This window comes from Xiphophorus couchianus, chromosome 24 (genome assembly GCF_001444195.1).
Source record: "Xiphophorus couchianus chromosome 24, X_couchianus-1.0, whole genome shotgun sequence".
Classification (NCBI taxonomy): Eukaryota; Metazoa; Chordata; class Actinopteri; order Cyprinodontiformes; family Poeciliidae; genus Xiphophorus; species Xiphophorus couchianus.
The window spans coordinates 15,296,001-15,322,776 of NC_040251.1; the positions used below are offsets into that span (position 1 = coordinate 15,296,001).

Here is a 26,776-nt window from a genome sequence, read left to right on the forward strand (position 1 = left end):
CCAAAGTCATGTAACTAATAAACCGACGACAGGATGAACATGTAGATGCCTCTTCTTCTTCTTCATATTAAACACCGTCGTGCATTCTGGGTGTTTTTAGAGGAATCCAGAAGGGAATGCGATGAGCTGTCTGTGTCCTCTTGTAATCCCTGACTCACTCAGCAATGCTGAGATCAGAGCTCTGTGGATACCATCTGTTGCACCAGTCCTCGCTTCTTTCTCCAAAGATGCTACTTAACGACTCCAGGCTGAAACTTTTCGCAGACAGATATTAGTTGTCACCAGGAGGACGGGGGAAAAAAGTACGACGCGTCTAAAGGGCACGTCGGGGTGTGGGGTTCGGATCTCCTGCAGCGCCTCTTTAGTGCTGCCATTTCTGATCGACAGTGAAGCTTTTATCTCTCCCCTAGAGTCAAGTCTGAATAGAGGCGATTTTCTTTCTTTTTCTATTTTTTTTTTTTCAAAAGAAAGCAGCTTTCACTCACCTTTAGGTTTTTTTTCCCCTTTTTTTCTGCCTGAGTGTAGTGTTGAAGCCTCTGCGGGGGGAAAGCAGCGGTGGGATTCAATCGTTGAGCGTCGGGGGGGCACAGGTGGCCACAGAGACGGCAAATTAACCACTCGACAGTCTGAGCGCTAATAGATGCCAAACTGCGCGCAATTCAAGAACGGAAATCTGTCAAGGTGTTGCACATTGATCTCAAAATGTTAGAGGGTAATCGGGGTTGATAGCTTGCATGTTAAAACCGAAATCACTTGTGCTTCAGTCGCTTTTATGCTAAGTCTTTAGCAAAAAAGAAAAGGAGTTCAGTCACAGATCCTTGTGAAAATACTCAGGCCTCAACTTTTTTAACCTTGTGTAACCATAAATTTCTATGTATTTTATGTGATTCATCATTTCTTTTAACAGATAAAAATCTCAAAAGTGACTCAACCAGCTACCACTGCAGTTACAGCTGAGTCCTTTTCTCTTTCAGCTTTACACATCTAGAGACGTTTGTCTAAACAGCATCTAGAAACAGCAGTTCAAATGTGCAAGATTTCTGCAAGTTTCACCAACTCAAATTTGTAGACTTAATGAAATTCAAGACCTGCATCTCATCAGAAATGTGCAAAAGAAAACTGTATATTAAGCTTTTGTGCGCACAATGAATGTAATGTCATACGGGTTGGCAATAGACGTGAGCCAGTCTTATTTTGTCAAGTCAACGAAATAAGACAAAACTAACTTAAAGGTAACTTTTAACAAGAAATAGACTTCTTTTAAGTAAATAATTCCACTGGCAGATTATTTAACTGATGACAGGACATGTTTCCCATGTTATAAGTTAATTTATCTGCCAATAGAACTAGTTCTTTTTCATCAATATTAAGGAATTATTTACTTAAAACAAGTCTCTATATCTTGCTGAAAAGTTACTACTGATTTAGTTTGTCTTATTTCAAGTGTATTAAGATGTTTGCACTAGAAATTAGAACAAAAATACTTGGTAAGATTTTTTGTTTTTGCAGCAAGGGTAAATGAGCAGCTACTTAGCATTAGCTTCAACCGCCTTGAGTCACATGAAGATGTCTATGCAATGCGTTAGGATGACTTTCAGAGGCTCAAACAGAAAAATCATTCAACTTATCCTTTCTTAGGTAACTTCCTTTCACCTTTTCTCTGCCTCTCTAGCTTTTCCTCACTCCTGAGAGCAGCGCAGTTCACAGTAGGCAGCTTTTCAGACTTACAGCATTTTTCAAATTAAAATTTTTAACGTTTCATTATATTTAAATTAATTTCAAACTCTGAAATTAGAGCTAAAGTACTTGTCTCACTTTATAATAATCCCTGTTCAGTCGGTATCCTCAGACAGGTTTTCCTTCAAGGTTGTCCAGTTTTTAGCTGTAATAAATCCCAGTAAAACGCATCACAGTTTGAGACACAAGGTGAAAACTGCTCCAACTAAGACACTGTACATCCCAAAACAGTCTGCATGTTTTCAAAGTCAACACGCAGGTCACAGGCTTTTCTTAGACTCTGCTTGTCTGGCAGTTTTTTTTAAAAGGTCTTCATATTGCAGACGCTGTAATTAGGGTCTTTGTAATTAGTGCAATTTATTGCTTTGTGTATCCCACTGAGACATAAGCAGTCAAACTCAGAGGTCTTAATTTGCAATATTACACACTGTGTAATTGGGAATTTGTTTCCTTTACGTCCCTCTGAGACATACAGACGGGCACATGTAAAAACCTGAGTGGACTGGGAAGCCAGGTTGTGTTTCAGGGATGAGCAGGTGCAACACAGGAGCTTGAGTGGCTTTTATGTAATTAGCCCTCACTCCACTTTATTAAAAAAAAAAAAGGCAGCTAATCACCAGCTTCTCGACCTGCCGGACAGGGACTGGACGTGAAACCTGGTGTGTCCTGTAATTTGGCGCCGAGAGAAGCGGCGGCCTCCTAATTCCAACCGAAGAAATGGGTTCTATCTTCAACTCAATGCGACAAGGAAATACGAATAATAATGCCAAGCCCCATATGGGATGAGATATAGTTCCTTATTGGTTGGCGTGATGATATTAAACAGCAGTATATGTGCAGGTGACAGTGTGGCACCAGCCAATTTCCCTAGATATGAGAAGGCAAGAGATTGCAGGTGGGATTTACCCTGTGTGTGGTCAGGGGAAAGGCAGCCGCCGCTGCCAGCCATGTTGTCGCCTCCCTCCTTCGCTGATTGTTTGCCTTTGGGCCAACACTTATCCGCTTCTTCCAACGTCTGTTTGACTTTCAGAGGCTCTGGTTCGCTTTCGGAGCTGGAAAGGACAACGCACTCTTGGCCAGTGGAGGCTTGAGAAGGCCCTGGTGACTCTGGGCCGGCAGAAAAAGAAAGCAAAGATGAAAATTACTCAGAGTTTAATTGCTTTTACAAAAGATACACGAGTAGAGTTGGCTGATTAGCCCCATAAAACCGGGAAGAACAAACACTTGCTACCCTCCTTTCACCGAATCTTGCTTCAAACCGCCAATACCATTTGCTGAGCGAGCGGATTATGCTCTCGTCCCATTGTTTTACTAATTGCTCAACAGTGTCATGTGCAATCAAACTGAAACAAGGATAATTGTAGGCGATTGCTGCATCTGTACATGGCTGTGGCTGAGGGCAGACAGCTGATAGTGACTCAACGCCAGCGGTAGATCAGACTAAGTAGTAAGTAGCAGCTTACTGCACTGTACAGACACACACACTGATAACTCTTCCTCAACGTTTCCTCCTGCCACTCAGCATTTATACATTATGTGCAGCTATTGCAGCTATTAGCTTAATGTTCTCTCTTTACAGCTCTTTGTTTTGGAAAGTACACCCTGGCTCAGCACTGCTGTGTTTAGCTGCATCTCAGTCATTAACAGATCTACTGCTGCCATTAAATTTGATTTCCTTTCAAGTAGAAAGTAACCCTGAATCGGTCTCTCATTGTTTAGCTGGGTCTCCTTCCTGGACACTGACAGGAAGCTTGGCGCCAGTAGAGGAATGATCTAGAGTCAACACACAGCTTCAAACCAACTACAAACCAGAGATCAGGCCAGAAATCTGGGCGTAGAGATGAACTCTGACCTGAACCTTCATTTACAAAGTCAGCCTTCTACCACCTGAAGAACATTTCCAGGATTAGAGGACTAATGTCTCAGCCAGATCTAGAGAAACTCATCCACCCGTTAATCTTCAGTCACATTGATTACTGCAACAGATCTGCCTAAAAAAATCAATCAGATCCAGAATGCTGCTGCTGGTGTTCAGACTAAAACCAGGAAGTTAGAGAGCATCACACCAGTTCTAAAGTTCTTCCACTGAGGGAAGTGACTTTAAAATACTGTTCCTAGTTTATAAATCACTGAAAGATCTGCTGATGTTGTATCAACCTTCCAGACCTCTCAGGTCTTCTGGTTCTGCTCTGCATCCACAGAACCAGAACCAAACGAGAAGCAACATTCAGCTTCTATGCACCACAAATCTGGAAAAAACTTCCAGAAAACTGCAAAACAGCTGAAACACTGAGTTCCTTTAAATCTAGACTCAATGAAGAATTTAACGATGGCACTTTACGTAATGTAATGTTTTGATTGTTGAGTCTATGTTCTATGACTTTGTGTTTCTATGATGTAAAGCACTTTGAAATGCCTTCAGGCTGAAATGTGCTATACAAATAAAATTTGATTGATTTGATTGATTGATGTAGTCTCCACTTTCTCCACAATAAAAGCACTCCTGATTTGGAGTTACAGTGTTTAGCAGTCAATAAAAGACCTACTGCTGCCACTAACTTCATGTTTATCTTTGTTTTTGTCACATAGAAAGTACACCCAGTTCTGTATTCTATTAAAAAGTTGAAATAACTGGGAATCAATTGACCTGTATGTCTTGTAACATGGCAATTAGATGGCAAATTAAGACATAGAGATATTTAAAACCAATTTAACTTAAATTATGCTTCAACACACTTCATGCTAAAGTTTAAAAAAACTGAGCAGCTGCTTTAGGAAAAGAGCACAAATATTTATGACCAACTGCAAATGTCACAGTCTGAGCAGAACTTCTTAAAAAAAAGAAAAACTAGGCTGCGCAATTTCTGTTCCCCATCTCTCCTGGTTATATTTAAATCACATTCTTTCACAATATTTGTCAAACTCGAGGTGCGAAATCTAACAAGACAGTAAGTTGTGAGACCGGAGGACACGGAAGGCTAATTAGTGATCTTGCCTCTCTGCGGCTTGTTTCTTCAAAAGGCCAGTTCTCGACGGCTTCCTCAAAATGTCACCGCGAGTCTCCGGGCCGCCGGCCCCCTCCACTAACAAGCCGACAGAGGCCGCGGAGAGACGGCTCAATTTGTGTTAAGTTGCCCTCCGACGTGGAAGACGTTAGCGTCGAAGTCCTGCGGGGGCCGGCCCCTGTGTTTTCCCGCCCAGTAGGACCCCCCGTCACGCTCAGAGTGGGCTGATAAGGTTGCAGAATTGACTCGAATCCACTCCACTCGAACCAAATCAAAGCAACCCACATGTGACGCAAACAGGAAGTGCTTCAAAGTATCAAAAAAAAGGAAAGTAGCTGGTCCTGGAAATAAGTTCAGGAAATGGTTCAAGCCGACTCTGTCACACGAAGGAGGTGAAGTAACAATCTGTGACAGTTTGATTAAAAAACAGATTCCTGACCAAGCAGCCCTACAGGGGATTCAATCTGAACACAATTATTATAATATTATTGTTCAACACCTGTTATAAGGCAGGTCCCTCTTTCCTGCAGCACAGGAGATCAACTTTAGAGAAAAATATGAGATTACATAGAAAAAAAGATGTTTGAAATAAATAAAATAATGTGTTGTATGCATTTCGTGCATCTAATTTAAAAAGAATAATCACACAGAACACATTGATGTACAAGATTCAAAAATTAATTTCAGGAAAAAAAGCAAAAACTTATTTTAGTGTCTTAAAAAGACTGAATATGAAGTGATATTAGCAGCTACGGCAACTTGACATTTGCCCATAAGTTAGCTCAAAAGTCTGTTTTTATTAAATGTCATTAAACATCCAGGCAGAGTTATATAGTAAGTCTTGAAGTATACTTTATTTCTCTATATTTTTGCTTTAATGCAGTTAAAACTTCCTGTAGGCTTTCAAATCAGCCATTATCAGTACTTTTTTAGGTATTTTGAATATTTACTTTGGTCTTTAAAAGCTTTTTCCTTCATTATTACATCCAGGTCCAGTAGATGAAATGTTATTCTTAGGTCCAAAAGTCACCTTGACCTCTCTACGCAAACTTTTCTCCAGAATTTCTGAATGACTTTTGTTAATCTTATCCCATATTTCCATTTGGTGAAATCTTGTGCACCAAATATTTGGTTTTTCAGTCAGTTTTTTGTTCACTCAAACTTTTCCTCATTGTTTTACACATAAACTACAGAACAGATCTGAAAAGGAGAAAGTTTAGCTTCTTGGAAGCATCGTGTAAAGACTTAGAAGTGGTTTCAAACAAAGTAATGTATTAAAACATATTGAAGTTACGCTTCCAAACTATTTTCCTTGTAATCCCGTTCCTAAAATAAGAGCGGCGGGATTTAGTTGGAAAATGCGGCATATGCCACTGAAGCAAGACAAGTTTTAGTCTTGGCATTTCTGACAAATAGTATGTATTTAATGGAACAATGGAGCACATTTTAAAAAGGAGCAGCTGGTCATTTACAGTTAAAGTTATTAATTAAACTAAAATAATGAGTAAAAAAACCATAAGGATGATGCATTTTGGAAAGGAGTGAAGTAAAGTAGGAGATGTGGAAACTATTAGCTGCAGTGATGTGAAAAACTATTATATATTTCTTCTATTTTTGCACTTTTACCTTGTTATTTTTTAACATCTTAGCTCTCTCTCCCTTGCTGAATCATGAACTTTGACTCTAACTGAGGAAAATTGAGTCCTGGATTGCTTAAAGTGTTGTTTTTGGTTCTTGATGTGCAACCAGGATTCCTTAAATTTAAACTTAACGTCTCGATATCTTCACATCATATGACACTATTCTGTGATTCACACTCTCCCTGCTCCCTGTGTAGTCACACCAAAAAAAAAAAATGTTGTTCTTGAAGGAATAACATTTCTCATGTCACATCACAGGCTTCCACCTGATTATTTTCTTGCATCCTCGAGTGCTGAGGATTTCAGTGGCAAGCTGAGAGATATCTCCATAAATACAGTTGTTATTTTCCCGCACAGTCTGTCATTTACAAATTTAGCAGGTTGTTAAATTTCCTGTCTAGCAAGCTGACACAGCCCGCCGCTGTGAATGCAGAGTGGCGCTTGTGACAAAGAGGAGTGTGAATGCTGAATAGTTATCAAGCATCTGCTGCAGCGGAGCTTGGAACGGGGCGGGGTGGAAGGAGGGTGTTTTGTGTGTTTTTTGTGTGGGTGTGAGCTTTAGAAATAATAATAATAATAAAAAAAAAAATGGAGGTAGTGCCTGTTGGTTCTCTCGTTTCTCGTGCGTCAGCTGCAAACAGACCTTCAGCACATTCAATATCTGCTGTGAACTTAATATAGATCCTGTCATGGCATTTAAGACACTCAAAAGTCACTAATGAATGTCAAAAGACAGGAAAACTTGAGCATCATATATAACTATTAATATCATTGTCTAAGAGAACTTCATAATATTACATATTTCTGCAGCTACAGTTGAAATCAGAAGTTTAAAGTGCCTAAAAAAACATTTCTTATTTATTTATCTGTTTATTTTGTTATCCTTAAGTCATTTTCTAACTACATAGAAAGCAAAACTACTGTTTCTTCATTTCATTTCAAATTGACAAACTTCTCTTCCCGTTTTCCTTCAGTGGTAATTATGGCCAAACATATTTCTCAGGATTAAAACTGTTATTACCAAAAAAAAGCAATTAAGGAAGGTATTTACCAATTTAAGACTTGCGAATTGTAATTTAAAGTCTATGGTGAAAATTCTGGACATATCAAGATTTTTAAGAGTGTTTTAAGATTGTGCATAGATTTTCTTTAGTGCATTTTGGATGCAAATGATGCACATTTTATTTAAAAAGTCTAACAAATAAAATTTTAATTTGTATTCATAAGTCATCTTGCTTCTACAATAAGAAAAAATAAATTAAAATCACACCAGTTGTGACCATGATGAATTTTTCTGTATAATTTGCTGTCTAATAATTCACTAAGTCCAGTTAAAAGTTGGATTTTTTTTTTTGCCTGACTAATTTGAACCTCATTCCAGTTTCGATTTTTTTCTTCCAGCAGATCTTTGATGCACCTCAGACATTTAAAGAGCGCAGACCTGCAGTCTGCCGGGTCATAACGACTTCCCTCCCCTGCTCTTCTGCAAGACACAATCATAGGCTGTCAGAGATATTACCTAGAGCAAGCTCAACTTTTCCCCAACTTTATGTGAGGCGTTAGCAGCAGTAGCAGCCGCCTTCTCTCTGTCTCTCTCTCTTGGCTTGACAGGTGAGAATTATGCTGTGTCCTTGTCATCTGCAGGAAGAGAGAGAGACAGACAATCCTCTCGGAGCGGAGCTATTTCAGACGCTGGCAAGGCTGCCTCCATCTTTCGCTATATCGCGTCTCCATCTGGTGAAATCTGTAATGCTGCTCGAAAGTATTATGTCAACAGACTGCTCGGATTGATATTGACAGGGAGGAAAATAAAGAGCTGAATGGATTTTTTTTGCTTCAGGTGCTTCGGTTTAAGCAAGAGACGGGGGCAGTGTTGTCCTTTTTTAAAATTGAATCCGATGGGATTATTTGTGAATTAAAAGAAGAGGTCCACAACAGACAGACACAAACATCTGGGAGGGTTAGATGATATGATTAGTGTTTTACTAGCTTCTCCGTCTTACCAGGTTTGAGCCCAGACGAGCGCGGGAATTCGCACATCTCGCAGTAAGGCAGCAGGCCACTGTTGGAGTAGGTGCACGCCCCGCAGCTCCACGTCTTCTGAGGCTTCCGGCGGACAATCGAGGTGGGACTTCCTGGGCTGTTCCATCCCGGCATCAACCTCCGCTTCCCGGCAAAACGAGACCCGGGGCTCGACCTGGACTTGGGCGTTCGAAGCCTCTTCAGCTGCGGTGAAAAGTCCTGGTCGAGATTCACACAGGAGGGAGAGCGGTCGGAGTCAACTTCTTCCACCGGCTCCGAGGATGGAGACGGAGACGGTTCCCCGTCATCTGGTTTCTTCCTCTTCTCCTTGCTGGCACTTGGCGAGAAGAACGAGCGAATATCGTGCTGCTTTTCTTTCTCAAACTAAGAAAAACGATGTAAGCTCATGTTAGATTTGTCTCCAAACCAGAAGAGTTTGGAATATAAATTATCAAAAAAATTCTTATTTCTTAAGGAATGAGTTAGTTTTCTTCCATATTTGGCCTTTTTGTACGTAGACAAAAAGGTTAATTAATATTCCTTCTGACAAGAGAAGAGTCTCCAAGCCAATTTTATAGTTCCCTACTCACTGAGGTACAATAATTGGTATTATTGGGATTCTACAGGTTGCACCAACTCATACTTGAGACTTTTAAAACCATAATGAATTAAATTTAAGACAAGTATCAAGACAGAAAATGAGAAATAAATAAATTGTATGGACTGGAAACAGAAGTAAGCCGTCGGCTAAGATGAACAACCCAACAGCCACATTGAGTCACAGACTATAATGCTATGTCTGCACGACTCAAAGGTTTGCATAACAGTAAAGTCCCGCAGCATAAAAGAAAGCTACCTAGAATATATGAGATTAAAACAGATTTAAGAACTGTGATTAAGGTATTTAAGGCCAACTTACTGTTTTTCAATGGATTTAAGAAATTTCAAAGCCTTATTTTTTTTTAAATTGGGCCTTTTTAACAGTGTATGGACATCCTGTATTATGAGTTGATTACTCTAAACAGAAAATGAAATAAATTTCTTGCTTAAATAAAAATAAACCGGAACTAGACAAATTTGAGTTTAAGACATTTAAGTATTGTATTATTCAAAATAACCCTAATTAATCCGGTTTATCAACTTCTACTGTTCTTTAATCTTTTTGAAAATATTCCACCAATTTTTTGGTCAAATTAATTCAACATGCAGATATTTTTTCTGCTCATTTAAGCCTTTGACTACCACTGATCTGTGGCTTCTCTGAAAATCACCCTCTTCAACTCAGCAGGCTTGTGTTTGGCTTTGGTAGAAAATCTAAAAGGGTCATGTCAGCAGTTGCTCAAAGATCAGCTGATTAGTTAAGTGCTTTGATACAATCAACTGGAGCCATTAAACCGCAGAATTAAAAAAGAAAACCACACAAAGAAACCGTATTTCAGTTTCAACCGACTGAATGTGGATAATTAGTGTTGGTAAAAAAGAAAAAAACTGAACGCCTGTTCAGTTTTTGTCATTTTCCAACCACAAATGTTAATGGATTTTATGCGATAGCCCAACACAAAGCAGGGAATAATTATGAAATGAATGGAATATAATAGCTAACACTGAATATCACAGTTAACAAACCAAATATGGGTGTCCAAAGTGTGGCCCAGGGGCCACTTGGGAATCTGAAGTCTTTATTTATTTAAGCAGAATACTGCAGGGTTAGTTTATTGTTGAACTAGTAAAAAATGTATTAATTAATTTTTTATCCACTGCTGTAGAGTATAAATTAAAACATTTTTTAAGTATATGTGAAAAGTCTTGAAAAACGCATTTACATTGCTATGCAGCACAAATCTGGAACAAACTTCCAGATAAAAACCCAACAGATTATGAAACATTAATTAACAATCTGATGTGTAATGTCGACAAAATGCAATGTTTCAATTGTTGACTGTTTAATGACTCTGTTTTTTGTGTTTTTATGATGTAAAGCACCTTGAAATGTCTTGTCTCTGAAAGGTGCTATACAAATAAAATTTTATTAGATTTTTGATTTGATTTTGCTTCAGCTAAACATTGAAATTTACAATTCTTATTAAACAAAGTGTAGAAATTATCAATGGGTAAGAATGTTTTTGCAAGAAAAGATACCAACAGGGAATGTGGTAAATGTAAAATTACTTGTCTTTACAGTCAGAGATTCTGAGAAACTCACATAGGAGAAGAAAATGTCATCGTTCACATTTCCTGTGTTTCCCTCCAGCGGTAGCACCATCTCACTCGGCGTCCAAGAGTTGGCAATGCTGAGGAACTCCCACTTGTCCTTGTCACCTTCATCAGCCTTCAGGTATTCCTTCCTGCCGTTCAATGTGCTACCAGTAACAGTTTCCTGGAAGTCACGCAACATTCAGCTTTACCCTGTTATTTGTTTTTTATATTTAGCCCTAAAATATTTTTATTAGTCACGCGTCATATGAAGTAAACATGACTGTCACGACTGAAAGTTTTAGCAGCTTTGCATGAATTAATCCCAGCATGCTTGCATAATGTCGTCAGCGCTACCTTCCTGTTGAGCATAGACCACATGACTGTGTCAAAGGTGCCCTTGGCGATGAGGTAGTGCACGTTGACAGAGGACGTCTGTCCGATGCGGTGAGCACGGTCTTCCGCCTGCTTCATGTGTCCGGGGTTCCAGTAGAGCTCGGCAAACACCACATGGCTGGCAGCGGTGAAGGTCAAACCCTAGACACAACACACACATACACACACAGAAAAGCAGCATAATTTGAGCAAAAATGCACAATTCAAGCACACTTAAACTCTAAAAATAGAAGCTACTTCTTCTGAATGGAATGCCTTTAATTTGTCACCATGTGGTATACCTTATTTACTATTTGCCACTTTATGTTTTTATTTACTTTTCAGCTAAAACAGGAAAAACAATACGGTGATTCATAGTTCAGCAGTACGTTTTCCTCACAGTACCTGACCGGCGGCTTGGATACTGAGGATGGCGACTCGGGTTTCTGGATCGCTCTGGAATTTGTGGACTAACTTGATTCGCTCCGATGAAGGCACGCTGCCGTCGATTCGGATGTACCCAGCCTGGCAGACCAGAAGAGACATGTTTTACTGATTAATTAATGTTTAAAAAGTGCCACTTGTGCTATGGAAAAGCCATAACACTCTATTGTTTTTTAAAATCAAAAATAGAACAAATTCTAGGTACTATAATTATAGTTCTGGAAACAGCTAAGGTATAATCAATTAATACTGTAATATAACCTCAAGTTAGAACTTGTAAGAAAGAAAAAAACTATTGGATTTGCTTGTTTTGTTACAAGTTAGGCTACATGCTAACTGATATTAGCAATACAACCTGGGTACCATGTATTCCTCTGCATATTTTGTCTTCAGAAGGAGGGATAAACATATCTGCAGATAATTAAATAACTAATCCAGCAGCCATTCTGGGAACTGAGGTTAACAGTTTTTCACACTTTTCTAAAAAAGCTTGAGAAATTATGATAGTGAATATGTATAATTTTAATAAAATACCAAACAAACAAATAAAACCAAATTGAATAAGCTGAGTCCACACTCCAACCAACTCTTCATTTCCCAATTTTATGCAGTTTCCTTTTAATTATACTCTTGATTTAATGTTTTTTGTCTGTTCATTTTATTTTAAAAAAATCACCTAACACATCATAAAAACGTCAACCAAAAATAAAGCTTCACTATACCACAGAAAGTGGAAGTTAAAGACTTCAATAAAAACAATATTATATGCTATATGCTAGTTAGCCATTAGCTAGCGAAAGTGTTTCAGCAATTAACTATTATTAGCCAGATAATTCTCTCACACGTTGAAAAACAAAAACAAAACTAGAAAAGAATACTTGATAAGAATATAAATGCCACTTTTAATATAAAATAGAGAAAAATAAACCTAGAACAATACTCTTGCCTCGGATCTCTCTGGGCGTGTTAGCTTGCTAGCCTCTATGCTAACATAAATGCTAACAATAAACTACTATTAAAATACTAATTAGCTTAAAATTCTCTGAAATGATTCAAGACAAAAATAAAATTAGAAGAAAAATGCATATAAAAATTATAAATGTCACCTACAATGTAAAATTGACACAAATATACCCAAAAAAGAAAAATAAATACTCTTACCCTGCATCCCTCTTTGGATGTTAGCTTGCTGGAACGTTAGCCAGTTTTTGGTTGTTGAGAAATAGTGCTAATTATATTAAAGAGTCTTTTTTAGATACTAAGTCACACTTTCACAGCGACATTATGAAAAAATAACAAAAAAGGAGCTGCTAAATTAAGCAGCAAATCTAGACTTATTGCTAACATAATCTATTTTCAGCTGTTTTTGCCAGATATCTCTCTTGAAGGCAGGAGAAAAGCTAATGAATAAAGTATGATTGAAGGCTTTCAGGTGTAGTAGGTTGAGCCTTATTATCCAGAACTCCTTTATGAATATAATATAAAAGATTACACAAATAACTAGAGATGATGAGGGAAGTAGGATTATCTGCACTCTTCACTGAATATAATTATGGTTCATACTATGAAAAGGCTGAGTTTTCATTTCTTCCAAGTTATTTTATTACGCTGTACTCTATCCGGCTGTACTAGAAATTTTAAAATGAGCACATGATGCAGCCCTGATCATAAAAACCTTTCATAAAGTAGGTAAACAGAAGAGAAACACAACTGAAAACAAGGGTTTTGTTTAATTAAAACATGAATTTGACATTCAGCTGGCTACTACTGCACTATGGTGACTGCACTCTTTTGATTTGGGTCCATCAGTCCTGTGGAGCAACACAGTGGCCAACAGTGGGACGTAAAATTCCCACTGCGCTGCTCCCAGATGTTAATGCAACTGTGACGGCATGAATATGAAAGATTCCTGGAACAATGAAATGTTAAATAAACATATCCACTCATTTCTGTGGAAATTAGCACCTTCAACAACAACAAAAAAAAAAAAAACAACACAAGTGAATCTGATAATTGAATAGGGATATTTCTTGTTTGATTTAATCAGTGCTCAACAACCTTATCATCAGTTCACCAACAGGTGAGACACACGGAGCACGAAAACAGTGACGTTATTGCCGTCTCTGCCAGGCTTCACATCTCCTGGCGTTGCTTGACGTTCCTTTTTTTAGCTCATCGCTGTTAATTGGTGAGTGCGAACACACCGCGGAGTGAGCGTCTCAAGGAGGAATGTGCTATCACACCTCGTGCCATCACATTACATTCGAATGACAACTTCTCGACCTCTGCTATGCACACAAATGCACACTTGAACTGCTTCACAAGTTGCTGACGCAAACCTAGGAGAATACATTTCCTTGTAATGAGTGGATGAAGAAAAAAAACTTATGAAGAAAAGTTTACTTCCAGAGAAAAAAGTAAATTAGGATGCAGTTTACTTGAAGAATTTGGAAATTCTTATCAGGCGACAGGAGTAATTTGTTAATTATTTAAATATTGTGCCCGCATTTAATTATACACCTGAAACCAGCTTAAAAGCCCGAGATTTTAATAATTCATGACGGCTAACATCTGCTGTCAGTACAAGCTCTACTTGTGAGCACAGACATCATTACTCTGTCAAAGTAAATCGCAACTATGACAGAGTTTCGCTTTATAAACCCAGCGGGACTATGGATGAAAGAATAAAACTTAAACATGGGGCCAATTATGTCTGATAAGCCAGAAAGGAAGTGTGAAACGTAGATGTACTCTGTACGATTAATATCTCCAGGTTACATATAACAGGCAATGAAAGTCTCTGGAGTTGGAACGTTAAATGAAAATATGAAACTAAAGACAGAGAAAACAGCCTGTGCTTTTGTTGCAAAGTGATCTGTGCTGCTGGTGTAAAAATATAAACTCTGAGTCATTTGACAAACTCTGTGCAGGCCGCTTCAGGAACCTTTCTTTGTCAAATATCACAGTGAACGGATTAAATAAATTAGATAAACATTGACTTTGTCAGCTGACATTATTTGTTGAGACACATCTACAAATTATTTTTACTTATATCTAAAAATGGCCACCATAGTCAACTTGTGTAAATCTAAAACTCTTCTCTATACCATCAACTGCACTCCTTTTGGAGAAACTAATATTTTTAACCACAATATGTTATATGTAAGTCATAAATTAGTAAAGTCTTGAAGCCGTACAGATTCCTGAAAGCAGCTGCAACCAATATTCAAATTTGTCAAGATTTGCAAAGTGAGATTTAGCAAAACCATAATTACAAAAATTAGGTGAACATCTAAATGATTTACTTGATACCATAAAAGAGATATCAGACCTACCAGGCTGGTAAAGCAGATCACCACCACAGAAAGAAACCTTGATAATTACGATGAGACTCCCTATCTCTGTAATCAGTCGGGTATTGTGTTTAAAGCAGCAGGACAAAAAAAAGCACAAAAAATAAATGAAAAATTAAAAATACTGGCGGTGGGAGGTGCTTTCATGTTCTGAGGAACGTAGGGAGTTTATGCACATCAGCGGTGCTTTATTTGTTTCTAAATGCTTTGTTTCCTCTCAGAAGCTTAAGAAAATAGTGAGATGGATCTGGCTGCCTCATAGTGTGAGGTCAGATTTTCTGATTTGACTTAATGTCATGAAAAAAACTCTGATTTAAGCAACAAAGTCGGTAGGAAACAAGAATTATAAGCCAGAAAAAGCCCAGACACTGATTTGTTTTATACTCATCCATTACCATTTTGATCCTTTTAACCAAAGTAACTACAAGTAACAAATAACAGAAGAGAAAAGATCACTTAAGGGGCAGTATTATGTAAAATCAACTTTGAGTTTTCTATCTTGTTATAATGTTATTCCCTCATCAAAAACAAAGATGTTTGAGAAATCTTTTAGTCTCCATGGCAACCATTCAGCTGTGGTTGGACCTAGCTCCGCCTCCAAGGACCAAGCTCCTCCTTAGAACTGGAGTTTAAAAGCTTCCCAGCTTCCCTTCTCCTACAACTCCCTCACACAGCTCCTTCAGACTAGCCAGCAGGACTTAGCAAACACCTGGAGGAACCGCAGAGCTCATTATAAGAGCTACTTCTCAGTGAAAAGCTGGTACAAACGTCGCTAAAGAGTTGACAGAGGAGCCATGTTGGGATGACTTCATGAAGGCGGAGTTTTAGAAAGAGCAGGAGTTCTTAAACAGACAGAGACCCAATTTCAAGGCGTTGAATTACTTGATTGTGCTATTGGCCCTTTAAGATTAAAAGTTTAAAATCATTTGAAAATGGAACAAGATAAAACAAGCTAAATTCAAGTAGCAAATTCATTTAATCTGGGGAAATTTCTCTCTCAAAAACCAAAATTTACTGAATTTCAATTTGAGGAAATTCAGTAAATTTCACTCTCAATGCTTACACTGGACACATCAAAACTATTATCCTGCAGTCATATTTAATGCATCTTGCACTAACATATAAACTGAAATCCAACCTTTATCTTAGCGCAAAATAAACCTAAACAATTTTGAATGTTAGTGTAGAATTTCAGGCACAAAATTACAGAGGAAATATTGTATTCTGCAACTAAATTGAAAACATATACTAGTATCTCCAGTATGACTGTTTCTGCATCCAGATCTATTTTGTGTGCAACAAAATGTCTGTTTTCCGTTTCAAGTTTGAGATACCGCCACGCCGCCTGAGGTTACCTTGGCCTCAATGGCGGCTTCGGTGCAGGCCTGCAGCATGGTGAGGTGGTGGGCGAACACCAGGAACTTCAGCTGCTCTGCCTCCAGCACCATCTTAATGTAGTCCTTCACAGCTCCCGCCTGACCGCACATGCACACAGAAATAGACACGGATGAAAGAGAGACACTGAATCCATCACTCCGCAGCTCCGCCACACAGCGGCAAGATCAGTAAAGAAGTCAATTAATCACCGCTGCATCCTTTCTGTGTGATCGATTCGCTATTGAATGCCGGGGATCCTGACTTTAAAAGCAGCGAGCAAACGCGGCGACCTGGGTGCATTTGTCAGCTCACAGATAGCGAGAGCAAATCAATGGCTCGCAACTTGGCAATATGATTGGTGTGTGTGTGGGCTCTTTTTGATTAAGGCGACGATAGGTACGTAAAAATCCACATATTGACGTGTGATCGATTGGAGAAACAAGAAGTTTCATTACTAAATTGAGGGTTTTGTATTTCAGCTGAAGTTTCAGCGCCATATTTGTTGACACCTCTGGTAAAAATGCGTAAAAATCCTTGAAATAAATCAGTTTCACACTTGACAAAATGCAATATTTACTGGTTTTACTGTGTGGTGTCTTTTATGACGATAACAAATTTTGCTAGACGATAAATTGTCCCACAACGTATTGCAATAAACGATAATATTATTGTTTTCAGATCATTTCCAAGTAATATAATATACTGACATTCTCAAAGCTAAATTTTAAATTCCAATGAACATTTAAACACTGGAACTGGAAGACATTTGAAATAACCACAATAAATTAAGAAAACAACAAATAAAAAGAATAATGAAGTCTCTGTAAACAAAGGGATAGTTGAGACCACATCAGTTTTGGTAGAAAGAGAGAGAGAAAAGAGAAAAACAACAACTCAAGCAAATGAAAATTATTGAGTTTCTTTTAATTTACAATGCGATTGACTTTGAACTGCCTTGTTTGCTGAGATGTACTAAGATATTAATCTTACCCATTATGATAGTGCTCTACTCTTGGGACCTTGTTGCCAAGGTTACACAACGTAACATCTGTCTGAAAATAAAAAAGTAGCTGCAAACAGCCCTAAAGAATGTGCTGCAGTCGCTCAAAGAAATTTACTGTCTTATTTCTTCTTTCTAGAATGGCATGTTCTCTTATTTTGCTCATTTTGAGGCATCACGTCATATTTATGATCCAGGGATTGCAATTAAATTGATTTTGCATCAACTATTATGTACTCCAATCACTGTAGCGCTGATGTTCTCAAGTTAATGGTTGGAATGTTCTGGATTTTTCAGAGTATTTTTAAGGTTTTTATTCATCTTTAACCAGGCTGCCAGTAAATGTGGAAAACATAACAGAAAAATCAAGTTGACTGGGCTTATATTTAAGCAGAAATAATGGGACTGCATTTGGAACATTTTCAGATTTTTTTTATTTTTTTAGAATAAAAAAAATATAATAAAAAGTTGGGTCCTGTTAGCTGTCGAAGTGTCAACTGCAGTGCAAAATTAATGTGGCGAGTGTCTTGAATGCGTCACTCCTAACTTATTGGCTCTTTTCTTCCTTATGTAACACTTTCCTTTTTTTGTCTCTATTGGTTTTTGTTTTATTTATGAAGCAAAGCAGCAACAATGCATGAGAAAAGATCAGAGCCCAAATTTAACAGCCTATTGCTGGTTTCTTGTTTTGAAGTTCTTGACCTTGATTGACAGTGTGAAGCTAACAATCACCTCCCCTAACTCAAAAAAAGGAGCCAAAAAGCGAGGGAGATAACTGTGCCTTGCAGATATCCGTATCTATAATGTCGGCGTGTGTGTGTGTGGCCGTCATGGAGCATCCGGACTCGGCTCATTTAGGAGCCCCCGGGCTCACCGGGGCGACCGAGAATAGCACCAACTAGTGAGGAAATATTGAGGTTTGACTTGAGTCTAACAGAGCCCTTACGAGGCGCTTTTCGCCTCTGTGGTGTGAATCCAGCTCCTAAAATCTCCCCCCACAAACCTGACAACCTCCGCAGCCGTCACACCTGCTCTGGAGGGAGAACCTCAGCTGATAATTAGCCGATGCGCCCGATAATGAATCTGTCCACCAGGCCCACCAACCCTGTTCTGATCAGAGGGGTCCTCATTACTGACGGCTTGGCTTCGCCCGTTTCCTTCCGCCGAGTTTAATTAGTGCATAAACTTCTCGGCTGTCTGAAGCGGACCCGTTATCTTTCGCTTTAAAGTCCAGCTTCAGAGCTGTCCTCTCTGGGTAATTGGGAGCAGATGCTTGGCGGGTAAAGCAACAAAAATACCCCAAAGGCGTTTGGCAGCTCTGTCGTCTGGCGGTGCTGGGAGGCAGGCAGGGCCCGCGATGCTCCTCAGAGCGACATACATGTTAGAACTTATCACACCACTCCACCCTCCCAATGATCCAAAAAAAGGAAGCACTATTGTGTTTTTTTGTTTGTTTTATTCCCCCTCTAAAGTACCAAAAGTGTGTTGGACTCTGAAAGGAAATGAGATTGGTCCGGGAGTATTGGCTTTGAGGTGGATGTAATGAAAGGAAGTCCAGACTTAGGCTAAACTAAGCAGAAATCCAATCAGTAAACAACACCAAGTACAAAAAAAAAAGAAGGATCCAAGCTTGGAGGCAGGCGGAGCGAGCGGCGTGTCAATGATTGCATTTGGTAGTTATCTCCGGTCTTTGTTAACCTCGGGGCAACGCTCCTCGTGGCTGAGGGACTTTGGCTAATTGAGAGGAATGCCAGCCCTCGAACGCGGGCAGATGGCGGTTTATTCACCTACAAATACAAGAGACGGCGGAGACGCCTGTTCTCGGAGCTCCCGTGATTAGCGAGGGAGGGGGGGAGTGGATCAGACGGCGAAGGCTTTATTACGGCAAAAATGTTTCCTCTGAATGTAAATGAACGTGGGATTCCAGCAGCTCTGACCCCGGCATCCTTCCTGCAGGATGCGTCCAGCCACCTTCCCACAGCACTCATTCTCCCTCTCATTAAAAAACAACAAAAAAAGAAAAAAAAAGGCATCTCTGCTAAACTGAGAGCCGACCGGGTTTCCATGGCAACAGCATCACAGCGATCCTATTTTAGTGCGGTGTGTAACTTTGATATAAGGTGTAATCATGCCAGGCTGGACGCGGCGAAATAATGCTGCGGTTATAACTCCCCTACTTTGTCTAAGTGCTTTCGCTGGTCACCATTAGGCTCTGTTACCATGGCGACGCTTTCCCATGAGATCTCCCGTGAGCACACAGCCGAGCGTGCCGAGAATGATGCGGCGCCATCCGTTCACTGCATCAAGTCAAACAGCGTCTGAAGATGCCGAAACGTTTTGGATTTTTAACTTTCTGTTTCCTCTTTAATGTTCTCTAAAAAACAACTCAAAGGTTTTAATAAACAGGTGAACTTTATTTACTAATTAAAACGGCTCTGAAGCTAGTTTGTTGCTCTGGATTTTGTTTACTGATAGCTAAAAAGTTAGTTACATTGGCCCTAATGCATTAATTATAAATATTAGCTCTACTAATGCTAAAACAAAACACTAACAAGGTATTTAGCAGAAGCTAAATGCTAACAAGCTAACTTCAATTCAAATTCTATCTACTTTAACTACGTCAATAACCAAAACTTTAACATCCGTGTCAAACTTACAAAACAGTAAATCAGGGATATCTGGAAATGTAGAGGAAACTAAAAGCGCTAAATGTTTTTAAAGTTAGCTAAACAAAAATTAGCACGTTAGAGGAAGTGGAAACCTTCCACTGGATGTAACAAATTAAAAGAGGGTGAATACAAACGTAACTTTACTTGTAACAAATGTTTTAAACAATCCACCATTTTCTTCATGTACACAACTATAAGTTTAGTGATTTTACCATAAATATACACAGAACTTTGTGGTTCAAGTGTGAAAAAATGTACCAAAATAAAACTTTGAGGAATTAAAAACTATTTTCAGACAAAATATTTAAAAGGGACAGCTAGCTAGTTTCAGGACTGTATGAACAGTGTTTCAGAGTTTTACATTTCACAAGTAACATTGTATTACATCTCTTTTTTCATCATTTCTTCTAGCTTCAGTTCTGTGGTAATAATTCAGTGCTCAGGTACAGACTAATGCACTGAAAAGATGTTGACATGTCTAATCTATATTTTATAATTCAATTTAGCAAGATTTTTACACATCAGACAACACAATTAGCTAAATTTACTTCAGTGTAGTTCACTCCGCCATTGTAATTCTCTGACCAGAGCAGAAGTTGTGCTTGTTGTTTTGAGTTAGCAGAGATAATCTTTAATTAGAAATCACTGCTTTGCATTAAAATGTCACATTTAAGGATGATTTTTCTGGATTAGTCAGAATTTTATGATGAGAGGTTTTAGTTGCAGTGAAGAATGTTACTACCCAGATGATAAAAGAGCTGCTAAAAGTGTTTTCGCCACCAGTGCAGCGTTTCCTCTGACTTTTTGATACCTTTCAGACAAATAAAGAGTAAACCCAACTTTATCAACTATTTACTGGAATGGAGGAATAGGGACATTTGAAGCAGCTGGTCTCCCATTACCTTGGCAATAGCTGTTTGTTTGTACATCTGTGTAACCAGACTCATGACCTCTGTGAAGGGGTTTTCCGTAGCGGCGACCCTCGACCCCAGTCCCTTCATCAGCCTCTCCCACTCGGCGAAGCAGGCCGAGGCCTCCTGCATGCAAGGAGAGCACAAAGACGGTGAGGCTGTGTCCTTTAATCCTTCACCCACCCTCCTCTTCTCTCTTGTTCTCGCCTGTTATTGAGATATAAAGGGCAAAACAATTAATGGTGCTGCTGGGTGTCCTACTTTTTTCCTGGAAGAGATAGAAAGAAATAGAGAGAGAGATGGAGAATTCCCAAGGATGCTTCCCCCCTCCGACTGGGCTGCTGTGTTAGGTGGGTCATGAGCGTCTCCCAATTATAGCCGCCTTGTGACAAGCCGGGGTCGAAGATGGAGAAGCAGCCCAGCCACTACAATAAATCAAAAGCCGCCTCGCCCGCTCTCAAGGTGATTGGCGAGGAGTATTTAAGGCGGGAGCGAAGATCGCAGTGGGGAAGGCCGCCTGTGAAGAGCAGCATATGTTTCCGTCCGTTCATAAACAAAACACGCTGAGGTAATCCGAGTTTGTTTTACCGGGTCGTAGCTCGAACTGGTAGAAAACCTTGTTTGATGGCGGTTTTCCCAACCTTTTCCTCAAACTTCAATGTGCTTAATACAAGTGAGTGATATAGTAAAAGTGTGCTGTGTGTTTGTTTCAACATCTTCCTATTTTTAGATAAAAAATGGATGGCAGTCCACCTGAATCTGAATTAATATGAGTTACAACATTTAATTTCCCTTTGGGATCAACAAAGTATGTTTGAATTTGAATTGAATTTGTTGCACTAGATTTTGTTTCAAAGGTATCAGAGTGAAAGGGGTAGGCATAAAAATGTGCCACACTTTTCAGATTTAAATTTATTTATCTTTTCCCTGACGTCTCACAACTGGTCTACAACAAATTTGTGCCAAGTTCAGCGCCTGTCAAAAAGTAATGGTATTTTATTACATACACTTTTTGCTTTTATTTTAATTTTATAGTAAATAAGCCCACAAACATCCAGCAACATTTCCTCAAAACTCAGACTTAAGCATAGAAATTCTTTAAACTAAACAATCATATTTTAGTTTTGTTGATGAACACAGGAAAAACTTTCTTTCTAGACTAAAATTTAAAACAATGAACTCAATCAAAAACTTATTAACAGAATGAATTTCTTTTAACCCTTTGAGTTTTAAATCTCCGCCTGGATATTTTTGCTTGTATGAAGTTCTTAAAATGTCTTGTGAGTAAATATATTTGCCCATTTATCCATAACAACTGGAACTTTCTGGCAAGTTATTTCTGTAATTTACCGTCTATTAAAAGAGTGCCCCTCGGATTAATTTCACTTCCTGCTATGGTGGAAGTGAAATTACCGTAATAACCCGATATTCCTTTCAGAAACCGCTGGAATTTTTCAGATGGCGCAAAGTGTCGCAGAGTTATGGTACTGCAAATTTGTCTGGAACATGACCGATACATTCGGACTAGAGGGATTAATAAAGCAAAACAAGTGAGACCTTTTTATATTTCAGATCAACAATGATTTATAAAAAACTTTACACAAACTGTGTTTCATTCATTTTTTTTACTAAACAGTAAAAATTTCTTTTCTTTTTCTTTTTTTTGTTCTTTATATAAAACTCAAATGACATTTTTATGAATATAAACAACATTCAAGTATTAGAAAATTAAGATATTTTTTTAGAAACAAGATTGAGTTATTAAGCAGGAGACGTATTAGACCTAACATGCATCAATTCATGCAACCGTGCATTAATTTACTGTAATTAGCATTAGTAAAGTAATTTTTTTCCCTCAATTTTCTCTTTGAAAGTTACAAAATCCCACAGCTTGATGATTAATATAATGCAACAGGAAGAAGAAGCTTTCTCAGAGCGCTGCATATCAAATGACGCAACGCTGTGAAGCATTTGGAAGCCAGAGGTGAACCTTGCCTGATTAGGAACACATAAAAGGAGGTCAAAGGTGAAGCAAAAGAAAATGAGAAAAGTAGTAAAGCTTAATAACAACAGGACACACACACACACATATACATATATATATATATATATATATATATATATATATATAGCAGAAGCATATTTGTGTTTACTGAATTGGTATGTCAAGGATGAATGTTAAATAGCATCCTTGATGTTTGTCTGTGCGCTCAGCCTCTTCTCTGTGTTTATTTCCTATTAAAACTGCATTCAAGCATTCACACATTCTATATAATTTGCCTGTTTGAAAAAATAAACACAAAAAAAAGCCACCATAGTGGGAAAGCACTCCACCCGCGATGATATTCACCAGGCTAACGCTGACTAAAGGCCAGAGCTGAAAACGTAAAGGGCAGCAGGGGCATAAAAAGTGTCTGGCGGTGGAAGATAAAAGCCATCATTAGGGAGTAAAATGAGACAGGAGGAATAAACAGGCGGTGAGTGGCCCTGGCATTCGGTATATATTGTCAGTTAGCTAAACTATGCTTCAAAGGATAGCTTGTTTGGATGAAAATAATGTCCTCCCTGTGTTTTATGTTTCATATATTGTGCAGATTTCGCTGCTCTCTGGAAGCACAATAGTGCTGGATTTGGCCTCTTCACGCCTCCATTTCCTATCTCCTGAAACCGCTCCACTTAGCCGCTTTAGGACGCATTCTTTTATCCTAAATGAACAAATATGATCCATCAAATAGATATAAAAGCAAAAAAGAAAAAGCCAGTGGAGAAATTCGAGCACCAACAACAAGGCGCAACATGAACTTTCCCTGCTCTAATTGTTGTTGCTATGTAGCAACACAAACCACTTCTAGCTCCCAATTAAAGCATCCCTTAACATTTAGGGAGAATGGGATAAAACCCCGCATCATCACTTTTCCGAGCAACCTCCTCATTGTGGTGTCACTCCCGGCTCCGAACGTTAATTACCGCTGAAAAAGCACCTCCACTGTTTCCCCCTCACCTGCTGATATGATATAAAATATAACAAAAGCTGCCCGGTGGACGCCGGCATTGTTATTGTTTCCCAACGGGGGCCTGAACCGACAGAACAGCGGAGCCCGGAGGTCGAGGTTGCATTAGCATCCAAACGTGGATTCAGACAAAACGCGGCGGAGCGTGGGAGGCGGGAAACCAGCAGCCGCAACTTTAGGGGAAGCTAAAAGAGATACAAACGCCCACGCATGAGGAGTGACATTTACTCTACAAATACTCTGATATCCTCTTTGTGATGGAGGAGCAGAAGGAGGCTCAGGCTGAAAGAGAAACGTCATAAATCTTAAGACGGAGGCAGAAACTTTTTAAAGTATGAACAAGCGAGAACAATTTATTTCATTTCGTGTGATAGATGCCGCACCTAACAGTAGATCTATCAAAGTTATGTCAAACCGAGCACCTTGGCAGCCTCCTTGGGCAGGTCAAAGGGGATGCGTTGACGGATTTTCGGAGGCAGCTGACTCAGAACTTCTGCTTTGAGTCGACGGATCATGATCTGGCTCAGCCGCTGGTGCAGCTCCTCTAGGTTGGAGGCGCCACGACAGTCCCACTGCCTGCGAGGCCCAAAATATCTAAAGAGAGACATTGAAAGGGTATTTATATTCTAAACCTTGTACTTGTATCACTTTAGTTGCACATTTTGTCAGTTTTTATCCACAAACTTTAGTAGAGTATGACAAGGAATTGCAAGGAAAATTATACAATTAGTAAACAGCTGGATTTAGAAGTGCAATTTTCCCCAAAGATTCTCGATTGGGTTTACCGTATTTTCTGGACTATAAGTCGCACTTTTTTTGTAGTTTGACTGTTCTTGCATTTTATAGAGGGTTTTCACACCTCATAGTCCGGTAGATTTGTTGCATTTTCACTTGGTATAGTTCACTTTCGCACAGTACTGTGTCAAACGATCCAAAACATTTCAAAAACCTGTTCCCCTCCTCGCCTGTGGGGGCGCTGCAACAAGAACTAATGAAGGAAATGACACAAAAACCTCTAAAGAAGACATTTTCTAATTCATAAAATGTAAACAAAAATGGAGATTTTAGCGTTTGTAGGATTTGTCTTTGATAAAAAACTACAAGATATTTTTCACGCTAAAGCTAGACTCTCACATTTGTTTTGGTTGTATTTACCCAGAATGCCCTGCGTTATAGTCCACATCCTGCATCTCTGGTCTGCATGGTATCCACATATACATTCATACTGCGCGTTTTGCAACATCTTTGCACACAGATATCATATTACCTTAGTTTGTATGTTTGAAAAAATGTTTTAATTCACAATAAGGAACTGGTTTGTGTTGGTCTATCTCAGTAGATCCTTAAATATGCTGAAGTTTGTGGTTAAATACTTCTGCAAAGCCTGTGGACACTTTTAAATGTTCCCTCTCGAGAGCTGACCAGCACACTGATTAACTGCTGAGCTCCTCTGCTGAAGCCTCCCAGTTTTCACCTAAGGATACTCCGCAAAGCCAAAAACTAAAAACTATTTTGTTTGATTCCTAAGCCGAGGGGTTCGTCACAAAACTCACCATCACATTTTAACAATTTATCAGCCAAATGATTTGTTAGAATTTGAATTGTTAGCACTGGCTGTCCACACAAAAGGCTGGTTATTTGCCATTCTGGCTGAAAGAGTGGACGAGCCTCACATGGAGCTGCCAAAAGTACTTGGTTCACACTTCAGTGTTTAAAGTTTTTGTTGTTGAAAGGTGCAAAACTACTCCTTCTAAAATGTGTTGTTTAAAGCCGGCAAGTTCATGAAGTGACGCCGCTTCTCCGCCCCAAAGATTGCTCTAGTTTCTCACTCCGACTTCGCTTTCATGAGTGGTACCGCTCGGTGTCCTCCTCTGTGTCTGTCTCAGAACGGCATTCCCCAGCCGTCATATACAAAGTGTTACCACTGATGGCCCTCCGTTCCGTCCCTGACTGAGTCGATAACTTTGATGGACGTCCAAAGCGATGCGTTTGATGCGTTTGTTCACACGTGTAACTGATCGTCACCGGCTATGAGGACTCGGCGCCAGCTGGCATCGGACGCCTGGCTTCACTGGTGGCCTGGTTCCTACAACAATCCCTTAAATGAGCAGCAAATCCACTCCACTCTGAGACACAGCCCACCTTACCCCCAAAACACAGCTAGAGGAAGGTGAGGATCTACTAAAACTTTGCTAAAATGTTTTCTAAACCAGAAATAAAGACTGAATGAAAAATCCTTCACTAAAACAGGTAAAAGAAAACAATAATTACACTTTCGTTTTTAGTAGTTCATAACAAAAGCATATCTGGACATTGTCTGAAGTTGAAACTAGCAGGATTTGCTAACTATTGTCCTAACTAAGTCACATAATTACAGTGTTAACAGGCCGAGATTATAGATGGAAAACGGGGCAGTCGGCAGGTGACACAATGGTCCCATACTGACAGAGAATACAAATTTTATGTAGGACAATTCTGGGTAAAAAGTGGCACCCATAGCGATTCTTGATGAGTTTTTCATGGTGAAAAACTCATCCAGCTAACTTAGCCCATATGGTTCTTATGTCTGCAAAACAAATTGTATCCAAAATAAAATCCTTTTTGAGTCCAGGATCAATTAATACCAACTCAGCCTGAGAAAAGTCCATAATGGGCCCCCCATTTGTATGCTAGCTGGAGGATGCTAACTGCTATTAGCAATACAAGTTAAAAACTGCAATTTTCACTTTGTTTCATCCGTTTAAACTAAACATGAGATGAAGATGTTCACAAAACCAAAGTGCCCCAATGAGTTAATGAAATAAAAATTATAAAACAAAAACTTTCACAATTCTTTTATAAGAATGGCAGCCATGTTGGATTTCAGGCAACGAATCTCCAAATTTCCCCGACTTCAGGAAATTCCAGTTCATTTTTTCCAGATCAGAACTTGAAAATGAAACAGTGACACAAACAGGGAAACAATAAACTAATAATGACACAGTTTAGATATTCAAGGTTAAAATACAACTTTACTTAAAAGAACTGTGAAAGTTCTTA

At 39.0% G+C, this 26,776-nt stretch overlaps 1 protein-coding gene across 4 annotated transcripts in view; it reads right to left on the reverse strand.

The window, feature by feature from the left end:
- zranb3 (zinc finger, RAN-binding domain containing 3) overlaps positions 1-26,776 on the reverse strand; it is a 98,991-nt gene that overhangs the window by 48,641 nt on the left and 23,574 nt on the right. For all 4 annotated transcript variants that reach the window (XM_028010255.1, XM_028010254.1, XM_028010252.1 and 1 more), the window contains 8 exons: positions 24,160-24,331; positions 20,718-20,852; positions 16,125-16,244; positions 11,378-11,497; positions 10,955-11,134; positions 10,608-10,781; positions 8,386-8,788; positions 2,644-2,844 (listed from right to left, as the gene is read on the reverse strand). In XM_028010255.1, the coding sequence (XP_027866056.1) occupies positions 2,644-2,844; positions 8,386-8,788; positions 10,608-10,781; positions 10,955-11,134; positions 11,378-11,497; positions 16,125-16,244; positions 20,718-20,852; positions 24,160-24,331 (1,505 nt within the window). The remainder of the gene's footprint in view (positions 1-2,643; positions 2,845-8,385; positions 8,789-10,607; positions 10,782-10,954; positions 11,135-11,377; positions 11,498-16,124; positions 16,245-20,717; positions 20,853-24,159; positions 24,332-26,776) is intronic.